This window comes from Pyrus communis, chromosome 7 (assembly GCF_963583255.1).
Source record: "Pyrus communis chromosome 7, drPyrComm1.1, whole genome shotgun sequence".
Lineage (NCBI taxonomy): Eukaryota > Viridiplantae > Streptophyta > Magnoliopsida > Rosales > Rosaceae > Pyrus > Pyrus communis.
The window spans coordinates 7,861,982-7,880,214 of record NC_084809.1 but is presented as its reverse complement, the minus strand read 5'-3'; the positions used below and the strand labels follow the sequence as shown (position 1 = coordinate 7,880,214).

General features: G+C 36.5%; 3 protein-coding genes across 3 annotated transcripts in view; 2 read left to right on the top strand and 1 right to left on the bottom strand.

Moving 5' to 3' along the window:
* LOC137739463 (7-deoxyloganetin glucosyltransferase-like) overlaps positions 1-877 on the top strand; it is a 5,987-nt gene extending 5,110 nt beyond the window's left edge. The window contains exon 4 of the mRNA XM_068479035.1: positions 1-877. This exon is cut by the window's left edge and continues 55 nt beyond it. Coding sequence (XP_068335136.1) covers positions 1-877 — 877 coding nt within the window.
* Positions 878-8,551: 7,674 nt separating this feature from the next.
* On the top strand, positions 8,552-10,638 carry LOC137739461 (7-deoxyloganetin glucosyltransferase-like). Its single transcript, XM_068479034.1, has 2 exons — positions 8,552-9,158; positions 9,383-10,638. The coding sequence occupies exons 1-2, from the start codon at positions 8,654-8,656 to the stop codon at positions 10,312-10,314; spliced, it is 1,437 nt and encodes a 478-aa protein (XP_068335135.1). The 5' UTR covers positions 8,552-8,653; the 3' UTR covers positions 10,315-10,638.
* Positions 10,639-13,855: 3,217 nt separating this feature from the next.
* Positions 13,856-15,215, bottom strand: LOC137738931 (protein HIGH ARSENIC CONTENT 1, mitochondrial). Its single transcript, XM_068478396.1, has 6 exons — positions 15,199-15,215; positions 15,020-15,097; positions 14,848-14,921; positions 14,241-14,311; positions 14,081-14,134; positions 13,856-13,969 (listed from the first exon to the last, which is right to left on the bottom strand). The coding sequence occupies exons 1-6, from the start codon at positions 15,213-15,215 to the stop codon at positions 13,856-13,858; spliced, it is 408 nt and encodes a 135-aa protein (XP_068334497.1).
* Positions 15,216-18,233: the final 3,018 nt, after the last annotated feature.

Below are 18,233 nucleotides of genomic sequence, written 5' to 3'. Positions count from 1 at the left end.
AATGAAGGATATCCGTTTAAGGGATCTCCCGGGCTGCTTTCGAACTACAGATCCAAATGACACTGTGTTTAACTTTGCCATGGAAGCAGTGGATAGAGTTGATAAAGCTTCCGCAGTTGTTGTTCATACTTTTGATGCGTTGGAGCCAGATGTTTTGGATGCTCTCTCATCTATGCCTCCACCTGTTTACGCCATTGGCCCTCTCCAGCTGCTTCTCTATCGATTACCGAAAGATCCTTTGAAACATATGGGATACAGTCTATGGAAAGAAGAAACTGGGTGCCTGGAATGGCTAAACGATAAGGCCCCGAACTCGGTTCTTTATGTGAATTTTGGCAGTATAGCAGTCATGACACCACAACAGCTTGCTGAGTTTGGTTGGGGACTTGCAAATAGTAAGCTTCCATTCTTGTGGGTAATTAGGCCTGATCTGGTTGTTGGCGAATCAGCAATTTTGCCGCCTGAGTTTGAGTTCGAAACCAAAGAAAGAGGCGTAATATTAAGTTGGTGCCCGCAAGAGCAAGTCCTTAACCACCCATCCGTCGGAGGGTTTTTGACACACAGCGGTTGGAATTCAACGATTGAGAGCTTGTCTTCAGGAGTACCTATGCTGTGTTGGCCAGTCCTTGCCGAGCAATACACAAACTGTTACTACACTTGCAATGAGTGGGGCAGTGGATTGGAGATTGATAGTGATGTGAAGAGAGATGAAGTGGAGAAGCTTATTAGAGAGTTGATGGAGGGAGAGAAGGGCAAGAAAATGAAAATTATGGCCATGGAGTGGAAGAAACTTGCGGAAGAATCTACAGGTCCACATGGTTCTTCATCCAAAAACTTAGAGAACTTGGCGAATCAAGTTCTATTGAGAAAAAGCTAGAATTATCCATTAGAATGTTATTAAACTTGTTGCTAATGCTATTGTTGTGGGTAGCAGTATTTACTGTGCAGAGGTTATTGTCTCAATAAATAAGAAAAATGTCACCGTCTTGGACTTCAATTTACTAACTTTAATCTTTGGACGCTTATGTACCTTCCATCCGGTGATTGCTACTATTTTGTATTTCTTTGTGGTAACTTTAAGAGAAGAAGAAGAAGATGGCAGCCAATTTACATAGTGATACATAGAAAAGACCAAACTATGATACGCGAGTTGGTTAGGACAGCGTTTGCACCCAAAGTTCGAATATCTTCCCATGAGATTCTAATAGTACCATATAGTTGAAGAAAGAGAGACTATCATAATTTTGATCATGTCTTTAACCATTTTTTGGTTTTAATTAGGATGAATGATAGGATTTTTAGTACATGCGCAAAAAGGGTTAAAATCACGTAAAATACTTGCAAGAGTACAAAGAAATTGTAATATAATCGCTCATGCAAGGTCGTTATCTATCAGGATTGTTTGACTAATTTGTAATCAAACTAATTCTTAAATAATTATTTAAAACAGATTTTATCAAAGATTTGAGATTTTTTAATTTTAAGACTAAATTAACAATAAAAAGAAATTTGGAAATAATGGCAGCAAAGAAGGAAAACAATTTTTAAATTAAATCAATTATGGGAAAGACTAGGGTTTCGCCTTCACCATTAACAATCTTATGCAATTTTGCCAATTATTTATGAATTTTCACATACATGATTTGAATGTTAGCTTTTCCTAATGTGTATTTTCCTTGTGATGTTCAAGTGAAAACGTATATTTAATATGCAACCCGTCTGTGATTTCAGATCAAATATAAACATGCAAGACTCATTAAGTTTTGTGAAAACCCTTTGAAAAACCATACAACCCTTAAGAGAGTGGTGTTCGCCTTAAGTGAACTTACAATTACCAATTACAAAAAGCCTTCCTCAATTTCAGGGTAATGATCCAATCAAAATTGCATCAAATTACTCGTCTAAATATCCTAATGGTGAACAATCATTAAAATATATAGATAGTTTAGTCACGGTGATTAATAATTCAAAGCAAGTATGCATCCATTCATAAGAAAATTAATAAAATCACATATTCATGCTAAGGCTCATGGCCTCACCCTAACAAAAGAAATTAGTTATGCGTACTCATAATAAAAACCAAAGAAAATATCATTAACTAGAAAAATGTTGAAAACACCTTATAGGTAAAAAGTCTGAAATTCTCCAAAGCTTTGCTAAGTTAGAGAACCTTAATGGTCAAAAAGCCTTATTTATACTACCACAAATTAAAATCCCTATTAGAAAAGGTTTTCTAAAAATTAGGAAATAAAATAATAAAATGATAACTTAAAAACACACTTCAAGTCTGACTAAGGAATTTGCCTAGCAGAGAAATAGCCACGTTTCTGAATCTTCAAGGCCTCAAAATAGGCCCAAAACGAATCAAATTAAAGATTATAACCTCCTCTTCAAGTCCAGCCCAAAAGTCACAAACAAGCTCTGTAGCCCAATCTGCCAGCACTGCGCACTGGGCATAATTAATTTGCCACAATGACATGCTTCAGGATAAAATTATGAAATTTTGACACACCCTCTTAACAGACTCACAAACCCGCTTCAATTGGAATCACTCAAAAATTCACCGTTTGATTACTTTACGCTTAGAACAAATTTACAGGTCCTAAATTGAAAACACATAATAAAACACCAAAATATACCAAGAATAGGAAAAAATATATAGTATAAAATTGACTATGAGTAAGAGCTACATGAATGAGCACAGAGGACAAAGAGAAATTGTCACACACATATATATATATATATATATATATATATATATATTTCTTCAATCAGGAATAGAAAGACGAAGCAGGAACAGACTTGTCCTTTAGTCGAGCTTGCTTCACTTCCTGAGCCCTCACCACTTCCAGGGGTCTTGACGTTAGAACTTTTCAAGATGGATCTAAAGCTTTCAAGATGAAGATGGGTTGGATGCTCCTTGCTTGTGGAGCAGTATACCGCATGCCTAAAAAAAGAAGTGGTAAGCAATACCCCTCATGCTGGAAGTAGTTTGCTTCCACTTCTTTTCTGTTGAAAGTAAATCTCACATTGACGAGAGGAGAGATCTTGCATGTGCTTATAAGTATTTGGGTTACTCCCCATATTACTAATTGGTTTTATGATGGATCTTCAACTTTCTTCACTTCCAAGCCATGTAATGGCAATGCTAAAACTTGCAAACCTCCTTCACCACAATGGCTTCCACATAACATTTGTCAAATAGTAATCCTCCAATGACTTGTATATATGGTTTCAGATGGTTTTATGACATCCACTCTCAAAAGCTTTGAATAGTACCATATAGTTGAAAATGCTCCTAAATCACTTTATGGCTCCAGTGTTGTTAATCTAAACTGAAGATGTCACTGATTGTCAACACTGTTTTTGAGTTAAAAGGAGCCTCTTTTGTTGCAGAATCTTATCTATTTAAAGATGAAACCTCAACTACGCAGCTCTTCCTAATAATACTAATCGTTTCCAGGCTGACTAATTTCAAATGAAAAATCATGTGGTCCTTGAATGACGCTCCCTATTCCAACCAAAAGACTCCCTTTCTCAAGTTGTATGTGTACATGCATCCACGCAATCATAAAGAATTGCAATTCTTCCTTTGAACCTATTTGCTCCCTACATTCGCCATGGGCCTTGCAGGCATGCCAGGAATTTACTCAAACATGAAATTGGTGGGTGTGGGCGTGCCACTACTAGATGCTGTTAGTAGACGGGTTTTGAATGATTGAGGTTGCACCCTGAGTTTGACTTCAAACCAAGAGATTGTGCCATTGAGTAGGAGTGACTCAAATTAAGGTTCTTTGTTTGCCTTAAAGATAAGGACTTTACTTATATGGAGTGATGGAACAATATGTAAATGACAAGTTGCTAGAAGTGTAAATGACTGAGGAAAGTAAATGACTGGTATTGTAGATTGCTTGTAATCTAAATGACTGAAAATGAGTTGTACATGAACTACAAATGAGATCGATTGAAATAACTCGTCCTGGGATTTACGGAACAAAAAGGGTATTTTTGTATTTTCACTAAGTTTGGGGATTTTTGACTTTTAAAAATGATTTTTAGGTCTTAAATAGTGTGTCCAAGGGGGCCGACCCCCTGATTTGTGTCCCCCGGTCTCTTTATCCCTTCTCTCTCAGTTCTCTCTTATCCCTCATTCTCCCTTATCACTTCCTTTCAGCTCTCTCTATCTCAGCCCTCTCCGAGGATTCTTCTCGTCAACAAACTGCACCACAACAACATCAACATCTTCATTAACACCCTACTGAGCTAGAATCGAAAGAGAACACCCCGAAACCCTCCCTTCCTCTCGGCCTACACTGTTCACTGAAGTTCTCCGGCGAGTATTCTCCTCCTCCGACGAAAGTAAGCCTTGAACCTTGTCCAAAAGTTGTAGATCATGTCTTATTGTATGTTTGGAAGTGGTTTTAAGAAGTTTTATCGATGTTTGGACGTAGGAACCTCACAGAGGAAAACTTCCCTAGTTTTCCAACGAGCATCGCCTCTTTCAAGGTAATTTCCAGCCAAAACACAGTGATTTGGCTGGCCTGAAAGGTATCAATCTCTTCGTCTCGCGGAGTGCTACAACTTTCCTTTTTGTTTCACCCAATTTCATTGAGTATTGAAGAAGTTATACTCATTTGAATCTTACCCATTTTCTAGCGACCTTCGTAACTTTCGAGATATTTTCCGGCCAAACCACGGTGCTTTAGACGTCATGTGAAGAACCATTCTCTTCGTCTCTTCAATAACTATGATTTTTTTTTTTGAATCACTCAATTTCGTTGAGTATTGGCAAAGTTATTAACGTTTAAAATTTGTTCAGTTTTCCGGCTGAAATCCGGCCTTCTTCTTCTTGAGGTCTGGCGACCCACCAAACCCAGGCCCTTCGGGCCGTTCCTGCCAAGCCCAAAACCTTGGGCAGCCCAACCCAACCCTTTTATTTCTTTTATTTTTTATTATTTTGTTAATTTAAAGGCCTTTGGGCCATTTCCCTTTAGGGCCTTAGGTTCGTGCACTTTAAACCTAAACCCTTTGAATTTAGGCCCTTGGGCATAGGACCTTTCAGCCCAAACTCACCAACCCAGCCCATATCCGGTTGGAATATTCCAAAGAATATTCTTAGGTTGACATTTTACGAAATTTATCCAGGACCCTTTTTAGGGTAATTTGACGTCCTGAATCCGTTTCCGACATCCGTTTTCCCAAATTCAATTGTCTTAATAGAGTTTTATTAATCGTACCCTTTATGTGCTTAGGGACAATTATTTGTGATGTTTTCGTGTTCGTTAGTTTTGAGTGGCTCTTCGGCGGTTACGTATCTGTGAATGGACCCCTTATAAAATGCATGTTTTAATAGTAGAAATGCATACATGAGAAACATGATTTACTGAATACATTTGTAAACGTTTTATGAGAAATTGATTAACATGCTTACTGTGGCTACTTTGAATTATTACTAATTTTCCTATAGCCCATGTTCTTTATAGAATATCTGATGGATGACGATATAATATTTAGAACATGTTTTTGAACACCTCTTTATAATATAGATGGTGGATGACTTTATACTATGAAGTTGATTTTGAGATATATATATATATATATATATATATATATATATATATATATGTTCAATGGTTTTGTACGTACCTAGTGATCACTATATGCCTATTTGGCAATGATGATTATATTGGCTTCGTGTTGGGCATAGGTTGGGCCTGTTTGGCAAGTGATGATGATATGCATGTTTGGCCTGTTTGGCAAGTGATGATGATATGCATGTTTGGCAAGTGATGATGATGATATGCCTGTTTGGCAAGTGATGATCATATGCATGTTTGGCAAGTGATAGATATGCATGTTTGGCAAGTGATAGATATGCATGTTTGGCAAGTGATAGATATGTCTATTTGGCAAATGAAGATTACTGATACTGATACCACTAGTAGCACACTATATATGAGACATGTTTTATGGAAAGGTTTTATGGCATGCTAGGGTATTCGGAAAAACCTATTACTTATGATACTATTATGTTTTCATAAAACCTGGGGGTTAGTATGTTGATAACTGCTTTATTGTATATATATATATATATATATATATATATCAACTTGGTCCACTCATGTTTGTTTTGCACCCCCTTCAGGACTTAAAATTAAGGCGTACAATCATGGCATCAAGGCACTTTCGCATTGGCATTTTTGAGTCATCTCGGCATAAGACCCATTCTTTTATTCATTCAATTTTATATTATTTCCTTTAGTATTCTAGTTAGTTGATGCTCTGAACACGTTCCTTTAGTGCTTATTCTTCATAATTAAATTTATAAGTTTTATTTATTCCTTTTTCTCAGTAATTGCATTCAATAAATGGTTTTCATCACCCTCGAGTGTCGGCCAGCACGTGTCTATCCTGGTAATTCAGGGAATATCGGGATCGGGACGTGTCATCGATACTACTAGTGAGCAGCAGAGCTAATAAACAAGGAAAGCAATGGATGCTTGGCTAAAGCTAAATGTATACAAGGAAGCTGATGAGCTGATTTGAGTAGAGTTGATAGATTGGTTGTTTGAGTGTCCATAATCCTTGTGCCTCTGCTTCTTTATATAGAGATCTGAGAGAGCTCCTTTCTGAGAACAATAGACTTGCCCAAAAGAAACTTCACTGCCAGCTTGCATGTGAAATGATATTAAAAATGGCAACTTGTACTTCCACCACATGTTTTCACCACATGTCTCCACTACTTGTAATAAACTAATAATTAAAAGAAGCAAGGTGGCTTGTTTCCCCACATGTCCACTTCCATGTTCGTATGTTGCCTGCATGGTCTCTTCTCATCCAAAAGCAAACATTTGTCTTGATTAAACAAATCTCTTGGCAAACCTCCACCACCCAAACAAAAGGGAAAAACAATATTATAATGTTTAAACTATCCCACTTGCAACCAAATATCTCTCCAAGTTCAATGTTTTGCCCCATCATTCTCCAAATGCCATATTTAGCCGGAATGGCCCAAATGAGTAAAAATGGGTAGATTTTTTATGCAAACAGAACAATTTATCTGATTGTTTTTCCATCCTCATTTCCTTTTTATCCAATGCATCCTCATTTCCTTCATATGCCACGGCTTCAATCAAACAACCAGCTTCTCACAAACCTCAAATGCAATACGTGTCCCGAAAGAATCCATTAACTGGGGAGCTTTATTTCTCCACAACAGCTATTGGAGTTTGGTTGAATACTTGCAAAAGTAAGCTTCCCTTCTTGTGGGTAATTAGCCCTGATGTGGTTGTTGGTGAATCAGCAATTTTTCCACCAGAGTTTGAGTTTGAAACGAAAGAAAGAGGTCTAATAATGAGTTGGTGCCCGCAAGAGGAAGTCCCGAACCCTCCATCAGTTGTTGGGTTTTTGTTGCACAGCAGTTGGAATTCAACTGTTGAGAGCATGTCTGCAGGAGTGGCTCTTTATCATCCTAACTGAATGCTGATTACATATACTCAATATTTTGGCACCTGTTTTCAACATTTTCAATTTTTTGCATCATTCTTGTTGAGTGCATCTTTGTTCACCCTCTATAAGTAGGGGTGATGCTCACCCCTCAATTGATTGCTGTTAGATTACTTTGGTTTAATTGATTTAACACACAAATCTTGAAATTTAAACTAGTATAACTACAACCAATGGGGGGTGAGCATCTTCCTCAAAAATATACTCATTGTTGTTAGGCTGGTCTTGCCATTTCTCAATGAAAAATTAGTCGTTTGGATTTTGTTCAGATAATAGTATGCTTATATAAATGAATACTAACACACGCGGATGTTCCACTTTGCTGAAAATCTTTGTGAACTGTTAGTTGATTCTGTTACCGTAACGACAGCCATTTTACTTTGGGAATTAATTCTGATCCGGTCTTTAATACCATTCTGGTTTTAAGTAGGATGATTAAGTCTGATAAAAAAAATTAGGATGATAAAGAGGCACATGAATGAGCAGAAAGGTCAAAAAGAAATTGTCACCACATTTGCCAAAGAGAACAAAAAAAAATTAGGCTGATAAAGAGCCAAAATGAATGAGCAGAAAGGTCAAAGAGAAATTGTCAACACATGTGCCAAAGAGATCAAAGTACAGAGAGCAAACGCAACCGTCCATTGTTTATCTGAATCATTGTGAAGAAAGTTGAGGTTCCACCATAAAATCAATTGACAATATAAGGAGTAGCCCAATTTACTTATAAGTCCATGTAAGGTCTCTTCTCCCATTAATGTGGGACTCATTCTTAAACGTGGACAGCACAATAGGTGCCGTGGAGTGCGTGTGGCCGTTTGTCTTCACAAGAGAGACAACATGCTCTAACACCATGAAGAAAGTTGAGGGTTCACCATTAAACCAATTAGCAATATAAGAAGTACCACAATTTACTTATAAGCCTATGAAATGTCTCTCCTCCTATCAATGTGAATCTTATATTTTTTACGTCCCCATCAAAGATATTTTATTAAAATAACTGAAATCTAAATCTATATAATTGTTGTATTAAATGATAGTTATTTTAGTATTTCTTTGTAAAACCATATTCATCCATTTTATATAATCATGTGTGCACTATCCATCCATATATAATCATGTCCTAAACTAGAGATTCATACAATCTGAGATGACTAGTTCCATAGAAGTAGGAGGCAATAAGCCTCATGTTGTATGTACTCCGCTTCCACTTCCAAGCCATGTAAAGGCGATGCTTAAACTTGCAAAGCTCCTCCACCACAAAGGTTTTCACATAACCTTTATCAACACTGAGTACAACCATAAGCGCTTTCTCAAGTCTCTCGGCCCCAACTCCCTTGATGGATTGCCTGACTTTCGGTACGAAACAATCCCAGATGGCCTTTCAGATATCGATACCCGCCAAGACCTCCCCTTGCTTCTGGAGTCCATCGTAAAGAACTTCTTGGCTCCGTTCTGTAACCTCCTCAAGAGACTGAAGGACAATAATCCTCCAGTGACTTGTATGGTTTCAGATGGTTTTTTGCCATCCACCATCACAGCTGCTCACGAGATTGGAGTTCCTGTCGTAATCTTCTTTACTTTCGCTGCAGCCGGCTTCCTGGGCTCTAAACAATATCCTGTTTTGGTGGAAAAGGGAATTGCACCTTTAAAAGGTTAGAAATGTTGAAAATACATAATTTGTTATAATAATTTGAAGAAAGTTAATAAAAAATCTAATCACTTGGAGGAGCTTCCTGAAGAAGCACATAACATGATTTTATTATTCTACAACCCATAAATAGCTCTTTCAGAAGCAGTCACAGATAGGCTCTAAATACTGCTTGCCAATTGTTAATTTAATAAATTATTGATCATTACCTTGGGTGTTGTGTTGTAGATGAGAGCAGCTTGACAAACGGATTTTTGGACATGGCAATAGATTGGGTTCCGGGAATGAAGGGTATCCGGTTGAGGGATCTCCCAACTTGCTTTCGAACTACAGATCCGAATGACACTGTCTTTAAATTTTCCTTGGCAGCAGTGGAAGGAGTTCACGATGCTTCAGCTGTTGTTGTTCATACGTTTGATGCATTGGAGCCAGATGCTTTGAGTGCTTTGTCATCTATGCCTCCACCTGTTTATGCCATTGGCCCTCTCCAGTTGCTTCTGGATCAGCTACCAAAAGATCCTTTGAAGTCTATGGGGTATAGTCTATGGAAAGAAGAAACTGAGTGCCTCGAATGGTTAAACACCAAGGCGCAAAATTCAGTTGTTTACGTGAATTTTGGCAGCTTAATATTCCTCACGCCACAACAGATTTTGGAGTTTGGTTGGGGACTTGCAAATAGTAAGCTTCCCTTCTTGTGGGCGATTAGGCCTGATTTGGTTCTTGGTGAATCGGCAATTTTGCCACCTGAATTTGAATTTGAAACGAAAGAAAGAAGTCTTATACCGAGTTGGTGCCCTCAAGAGCAAGTCTTAAACCATCCGGCAGTTGGTGGGTTTTTGACACACAGCGGTTGGAATTCAACCATTGAGAGCTTGTGTGCAGGAGTGCCTATGCTCTGTTGGCCCATCTTTGCTGAGCAAACGACCAACTGTTACTATACATGCAATGATTGGGGCTGCGGTTTGGAGATTGAAAATGATGTCAAGAGAGATGATGTGGAGAAGCTTGTTAGAGAGTTAATGGAGGGCGAGAAGGGCAAGGAAATGAAAAATAAAGCCATGGAGTGGAAGAAACTTGCGGAAGAAGCTAGCAGTCCACATGGTTCTTCGTCAAGAACTTTAGATAATTTGGTGAATCAAGTTTTATTAAGAAAAAGCTAGATCATGCATCCATACATGATACATGGTTCTTCGTCAAGAACGTAACAAATTTGCAATGGAGGGACAAGCGGTGGGCTCCCCGAGAGTGTAGCACCCTTCGCCTTCGGGATTGAGAGTGTATCTATCAACTCGATCCATTACATGTTGAAATATAAAAGTCGTAAGGCTTTTATATGAGGAAGCCACCACAATAGTCAAATGAAGTGGCTAAAGCCAATTATACTTTAGACCACAGGCTGCAAAGCTTTAATTCGAGCCGTGTATAGGATGATTAGGGTTGGAAGGAATATCTTCAAGATATATATGCATTGTTTATGTCATTTAGTGTGAAGTGCTTGCGTGTAAAATATTTATTTTTTCTTGTTTCCTTGTCAAAATTCCAGCAAAACAGTCTCATGTTTGCCATCTCATAAAACTAATTAATCATAATATTTCATTCATCTCGACTGACTCAGAGCTCTTTATGAGATGCACGCACTCCTCCTTTGTCTTCTACACTGTAGGTGATACGAAGAAATCCGTCTTCATCCCTATTCTCCTCATCCACTGCAGAAAGTTTTTGCGTTTTCATTGCACCAAACCATCAGCCGTAGATAACCTTACAACAATATTTTGGTATATGTCAATGATGAGTTGATATTATACTATATATTTTACCCTATTCTTAATATTAATTTATTAGTTATTTTGTAAGAAGTTTGATACTTTGAATTATATTTCTAATGTAGAACATTCGACTTCCTCTAGAGCAAAACATGATGAACCAGATGAATTTTGGAGTGTTTCAAATTGGAGGACGTTCATGTGTCTCTGAACTTGATCGTATCAAAGTTTCATAATTTTATACCAAGCGGTTTATTTATGGTGATGAAATAAAGAAGCAGCGCGAAGTGCTGTCAAAGTGACGTTTTGGGCTTCTTTGGGCTTTTTGGCATCCAAGATGATGTCTTTTGGGTTCAAGGTCTTCTGCAATTATGTTCAAGCCATCTCAAACTTTAATTCTAGCCATTTTTGGCCTGTTTTGAAGCGCTGCAGATCAAAAAACGTGGCTGTTTTAAGGCTGTGCAGATTTTTGGCAGATTTCTCATATTTGATTAGGATTATGTTTCCTAATTTATTTGGTTTCCTAGTATTTTTTTTTTTTTCTGGTAGTATAAATAAGGCTTTTTAGCCATTAGGATTTGGAGGAGAGAACGAGGAGAAGAACGCATAATATTTTGGATAACTTTGTTAGGTTTTGACGATTCAAGTTTATTTTCAAGGTGTTTTCTATCATTTGCTAGGGCGAAGCCACGAGCCTTAGCAAGAATATGTAGTTTCTTTTCAATTTGCTTGTGATATTATGCATGCAGGTTTGAATTATTAATCACCGGTTTAAACTATCTAATTTTCTTAATGCTTAGCTACTATTAGGATCTTTAGAAAAGTAATTTGATTCAATTTGGTCAGAGGTTAGTCCCTAAAATTGACGAAGGCTTTTTGTGATTAATATGTGCAACTTCACTTAGGATGAATACCACGTCTTAAGAGTTGTATGGTTTTTAAAAGGTCTCACAAAGCTTAATGAGTCATGCATGTTTAGATTTGATCTGAATATTATAGACGGCTTGTATGTTTGATATACGCTCTATGTTGGGGGTCCAAGTAGGCTTATATTAGGAAAACCTAACCTTCAATGCATGGGGTTGTTACGGGTTGCATGTTTGATATACGCTCTATGTTGGGGGTTCAAGTAAGTCATAAGTAATTGAAAGAACTATATAGGATTGTTAAGATGACGGCGAAATCTTAGGCTTTTACAATTTAATTTTCAAAAACCGTTTTATTTTATTTTATTTTATTTTGTCACTTTATTTAATTATTTTCTATTAAATTCGTTTTTATTATTTGAAATCACAAAATCATCTTTTTTTCAAAACTTTGTTTTAAATAATTAATTAAGATTTGATTTAATATAAATTATTCATTCAATTCCTAACAAGCACGATCTTGTTAGAGTTGTTATATTACAATTACTTTGTACTCTAAGTATTTAAATTGTTTTTATCTTTATTTCTGCAAGTGGGAAAAATCTCTATCAGTCACGTCAGAAATGACTAGCATCATTATCCACACTCACCCGTATCAAATCTTGACAGTTCTCAGTTGTCAAGCAACTACGTTGTTCGGGAGCCACCATATACTCCCTTGTCCTGTTGCCCATGTCAGGACTGCCAAGAAATCAGTCTTTGTAGACTTTTCCGCAATTACGTCCTTTCTCCACGTTATACACCCTAATTTGCCGGTCTGCTTTACGGACCAGGATCCTCTCCTAATCAAAGTCCTCATGATCAAGGAATATGGGTTATTGGATGAAAATTCAATGGTTACAAACAGAATGATCCTTTTAAAGTTATAATAATTATAACCATTGGATTTTTATCCAACGATCCATATCCCTTGATCATAAGGATCCTCATTCTTATATTAGAAGAGGATCTTGATCCATGCTTTACCATTCCGAGTGGTGATCTCTCTTTTGTTATATCTCAACAACCCATACTGAAAATATCCATCTTTCATATTTTAATAATTTGGGGGGAACAGGCATGGTTACCCTAGCTCCACAACTCGTGCAATTCGTTCAATGAACCAGAAGTTACCAGAGGATTTTCATTCTTGAAAAGGCTTGCATGCCCTTACCCTCCATTTTAAACGAGAAAAATAATCTTGAAATTTGGGTAAAAGTAAGAATTTATAAAGTGGCATATATTAATTTTTTAATTTGGATTCATAACCATAAAAGTTTAGAATTTTCACGGAAAAAAAAAATTGGAATTTAGGACCTTCACTTTCCAAGTTTAAATTCCATGTTGTTTGTACCATACTTCACAAATACCAAAACTACCAACTACTAGTCAACTTCATACCTAACCCACTAAAGAAGTCATGTTGAGGCAACCTTGCCAAAACACACGATTTCCTCTCCAATCACAACACGACATGCGTCAACATCAAAACAAAGCTCCTACAATCCTACGTTAACAACAGACGGGAGTCGAATACTCTCCTTAACTATAAAAGGAGATCATTCTCCTACAATAAATTCCTAATATCATATTGTACTTGTCATTAGAACTCACCAATGATGATTATGCTTGAACCTATGTATCGTAAACTCGTCACTAGTAATGAGAACTCCTCTACCCCGTGGACGTAGCCCAACTTAGGATAAACCACGTACATCTTGTGTTTGTTTTCTATCACTATCTCTTTACATATTATTTTCACTATGTGACCGGATCAACCTTACGAAGGTCACAAACCTGACACTTTGTATTGTTCCAAAGTCTATGTAATTTTGTATCTAAATAACAGAAAGAATAAAAATAAAAATAAAACAATAATATTTATTGTTTTTGACAGATAGGTTGGAGCGAAAAGTTGGACAATATGACAAAATCCAAATAAGCCCTAAAAACCAAATTTGACACCTTAAATTTAAGGTCTGGAGATATACTATTAGAAATAGAAAAGCTGAACAAATTAATCTGCGTAATTTTCAAGGGAGGAATTTGCAAGCGACTTTCAACTCGCCGGATGGTTTGTCACTGGCAAGTCCACTGTCCACCCAAGAGGAGTACCCTCCTTCCATGTTGGTCACATGCTGGAAACCCTGCAATTATTTTGCCATTGTAATGCATTTCTCGTTAAATTTATGACTGAAAAATCAAAAACCAGAATAATGGCAAGCAATTAAAGGAACTCTGTAAGTTTGGAAACTTGCTTCATTTAGAAGATCAACACAAGCTTTAAGTGCTCTTCCTCCACTGTTGCAACCCTTCAAATATATTTCAAAAAAATCCGCGCTGATCAGATGAGAATTCTCATGACATTAAGAAAGAACGAAAAATTAGGCAACGTCGAGATGATGTTTTAGTAAATACCACGACCAAGTGATCCTCTTTCTTGAAGGTTGAGGAAATTTGCGTGAGAAATTCAGGGTTTTTCACTCTACCTGAAAAGAAAACAGAATTATATGCTAACTGAGTTGTTAGAGTTGGAATGTAATACATACATACATATATATATATATACATATATATATATATATATATATATATTTCAGGCCCTTTAGGGAAAAAATGGGGACTAGTTATGAGATTTACTCTGCATCAAACTTTAACGATTCGAACCGTATTATTTTATAAGTTTCGATTCACAGATCATCTTTACAAAAATTCAATTCAATCCAAAATCATTTGCCTATTTAATTGTCACTATAAAATTTCAGTGTTCCTTAAAACATATTGTTCATTAATCTATTTGAACTCAATTAGATGCTTCAAATATTTCCGATTAGACTAATAATTTCAAGGATGATCTATAAGATGTAACTTGAAAATAGATAGTTCAGATCATTGAAGTTAAATATAGTGTGGATTCCACAACTAATTCCTAATTTTTTGAGAAAAATGAGGATCCCTCTGTTAAAGGCTCTGTATGTGGGTATATATATATATAAATTCATATCCTGAAAGAAACATTATATACCTTCTTCTGTGATGAGCATGTAAGGAATGTTCATGGCATTTTCAACGTGGCTCTTGTTGAACTCCTCAATCGTCCTATTGATATTAAAATTTTCTTATTAGTTTTGGATCAGAAAAAACAAGAGTTTCTTCTATCATTTATTTTTTTAGCTAGTAATAAGATGAATCCGCACCTGACATCCAGATAACGGTGACCTATACTGAGGAGACCTTTTGCTGTATAGACGTCGACACTTGCAACGTCTTCAGGCCTACAAAATAACACAAACATATTTTCAATCAGATCAGAACTCAAACTGTTGTCATGTAGGTTTTGATTATTCTTGAAGATTAGAAAATGAGATGATCTTACCTTTTCATGGCAGCCATTGTAGTACTAGCAGGTTTGACTTCAACTTCTTGGAACCCCAGGAGATTAGTTGGCACAACCTATGAAGTGCCAGAAGAGCCTGTCATGTCTATATATACAAGTGTTCAAAACAAGGAGTTGACTTTAATTACTATCCAGTTATGAGTTATGGATCATTAATCTGCTGATAGATGTATTTAGCCTTTAGTCACTTGCTTGAACATATAATTTTTTAAGGCTAAACGGTTGACTTTACTCCAATTGAAATATTTATTGGATAAATTATTTTAATTAGTTTAGAAGTTGCTTCCTTGATTATGTTAAGTATACTGCCCATTAATCATTTAAAATAAAAGAACGAACCTATATATATATATATATATATATATATGGGTTGGAGAAGTATCAATTTTGGGCAAATGCTTTGGCGATCCTGTGGACATACGTCACCAGGGGCTGAGGAGGTGAAAAGGGAAGGAGTGAAGAGTATAGGACTGACTACTGAGAGGGAAAAGAAAGAAAGAGTGGAAAAAGAAACGTGAAAATCCTAAATGGGTGTGTAGCTCAAGTGGGTAGAGCCAATTAATATCTCTTAGGTTCAAGTCTTGTTGGGATATTTCCCTTTTGTCTAATTTTGCATAAATAGCGTTTTACAATATATAGTAGTGAAAAATAATTATATTTACGCATTCTAGTGTGGATTTGACCTCCTTTCTCCTAACAAATAATTTGATCCATTAACTTTATCGTTTGTCAAATGTTCGATCCCTCTCCCCCTAACAAACAATTTAACCCACTAATTAACTCTATCGTTTGTCAAAAAAATAAATAAAAATAAGTAAAAGTTAAAATAACTAACAAATAAGTAGCCTCATAAGGTGGTTTAAATGTTGTAAGAATAGCATTACTATTTAAGTAGTAATGCTAGGGATACCAAATTTTGTAAATCAAATTATGTGAATGTTGATGATTGATTACTTAAGTGTTGATTAACGTGCTTATTTCCTATTGGTGACACATTACTTGGTTTAAAATTTGGGGAAAACATTTTTGCTCACCACGATAAACTATGATATATACTCACCATGCACCTAATCAATTTACACATATCATTTTATTTAACCTTGGTTAATTTTTTTCAAAATTGAAAAAATAACAATTAATGTGAAGGTTAACAAGAGTGAAGTGAAAAGACACATGTTTGAGTTATCACAAACATTAATGGGAGGTGAAAGGTCAATGCTCACCTTATTCTGAGTACATCAATATTTTTATTGTAAGGGGAGAAGGAGTTCAGCAAAGCCACACAATGGGCAGCTTAATTTGGTATCGGATTCGCAATCTACGAGATTCGAACCTAAGACCTCTCACTTTCCAAGCTCCAGACCTTAGTACTGACTGACATCAATGCTCACCTTATTGTGTAGTCGTTAGCACAATATATATATAATGAAACGATAGCAGTTCTATTAAAAAGCTATTACAAATATTAAAAAGGACATTCTAAATAACATCCAAGAGGTCCTCAATCCAAAGATACTTCAACAAAACGTAAAATGTCAACTTAACTAAATGAATAATGCTAGGGAGACTAAATTTGGAGACTAAACATGCAAACCAAATGATGTGTTACCAATAGGAATGAGCATGTTTATCGACGTTTAATTAATAAGCCAATCATCAACTTTCATATTCTTTAGTTTTCAAAATTTAGTCTTCCTAACATTACTCTAACTAAATTAGTTGCCACATACTCGCAAATTTGAGGATAAGACATGTGAGAATAAGCAAAGGACAACTTGGCCAAACTAGTTGCCAATTGAAATTATTAGTTTAGAAGTTGTTAGCTATATAGTAGTACCAAGTTGTAATATTGATTTGTAAACAATTAAATGGGAATGTGAACCTTAAGAGGCGTTGTGTGTTTGTTGTGCATGCTAAGGCAAGCTCGGGAATATGTGCACGCCACTAATTGCATTCTTTCCTCGATTGATTCAGCTTCTACATTTATACAATCTGCATATAAACAAATTCCCAAGTATACTGGTACAACTTCTCTTCATTCATCTTCCTTAATGACGGGAACCAAATGCTTGTCGAGCTTCCATGCTTCCCATGTCACTCTTCTCCAGAAGGTACCTCAAATGAACACAGCAACAAAATTACATTTTGTTTTTTTGTATAAAATTAAGCGCATATAATTTTGGTTAACTAATTAGATACATATACACACATACATATACACATACATATATCAATGTTTTAAAAGGCTTTCCTTAAGGTGCGCCTAGGTGGCCTCTGAGGCTGGGCGTGAGGGTTGCCGCCTCTGTTTTGAGGGAGTGGGCGGAAGGTGGCGGAAGGCAGACTCTATTTGGCTTTTTTTTTTTTCCTTTTTCTTTTTTACACCCAAACCCAAATTTTAGGTAGGGTTTTAACTGTCTCATACATCTTCCTTGCACTATCATCTCTCTACTTTTTTTTTTCTGATTTTTATTTTTGGCCTAACCGGTTAAACGTTCTTCATGGTGATAAGGTAATCGGAAGATAAGCCATATGGTTAAAAAAATTAGAATTTAAGCCTTCGTGGTAATACTCTGTTAGTAAATTTAGTCAAAAAGTAATTTTCTGTTAAATATCCGTTAAATACAGGATAAAAATGTAATTTGACCCGTACACCTTCCTCTTCCCTCTCTCTGTAATTTCACTTTCTTCCATTTCAGGATGTTGTATTTTGCATCTTGCGTATCAGCAAGCACATGGATTTCTTCAATTGGACGAGCACATGGATCCCTTCATCGGAGTGGCCAAGCTCCGTCCTCACCAATCAAAACCCATCTACCCTTTTCTCAGCAGAAAACTCAAAATCAAACCCTCAGTCGAATCCCAGCTACCTAGTTCATCAAGAATCACAATTTCAAACTCCAAAACGCTGCTGGTGTTCTCGTCCAGCGACGGCAAGTTGATCCACGCCGTCCACGACATGTTTCTGGGTGTCGGATTGGGGCTGCTATGCACGATGATGAAGTGCGGCGACGTCA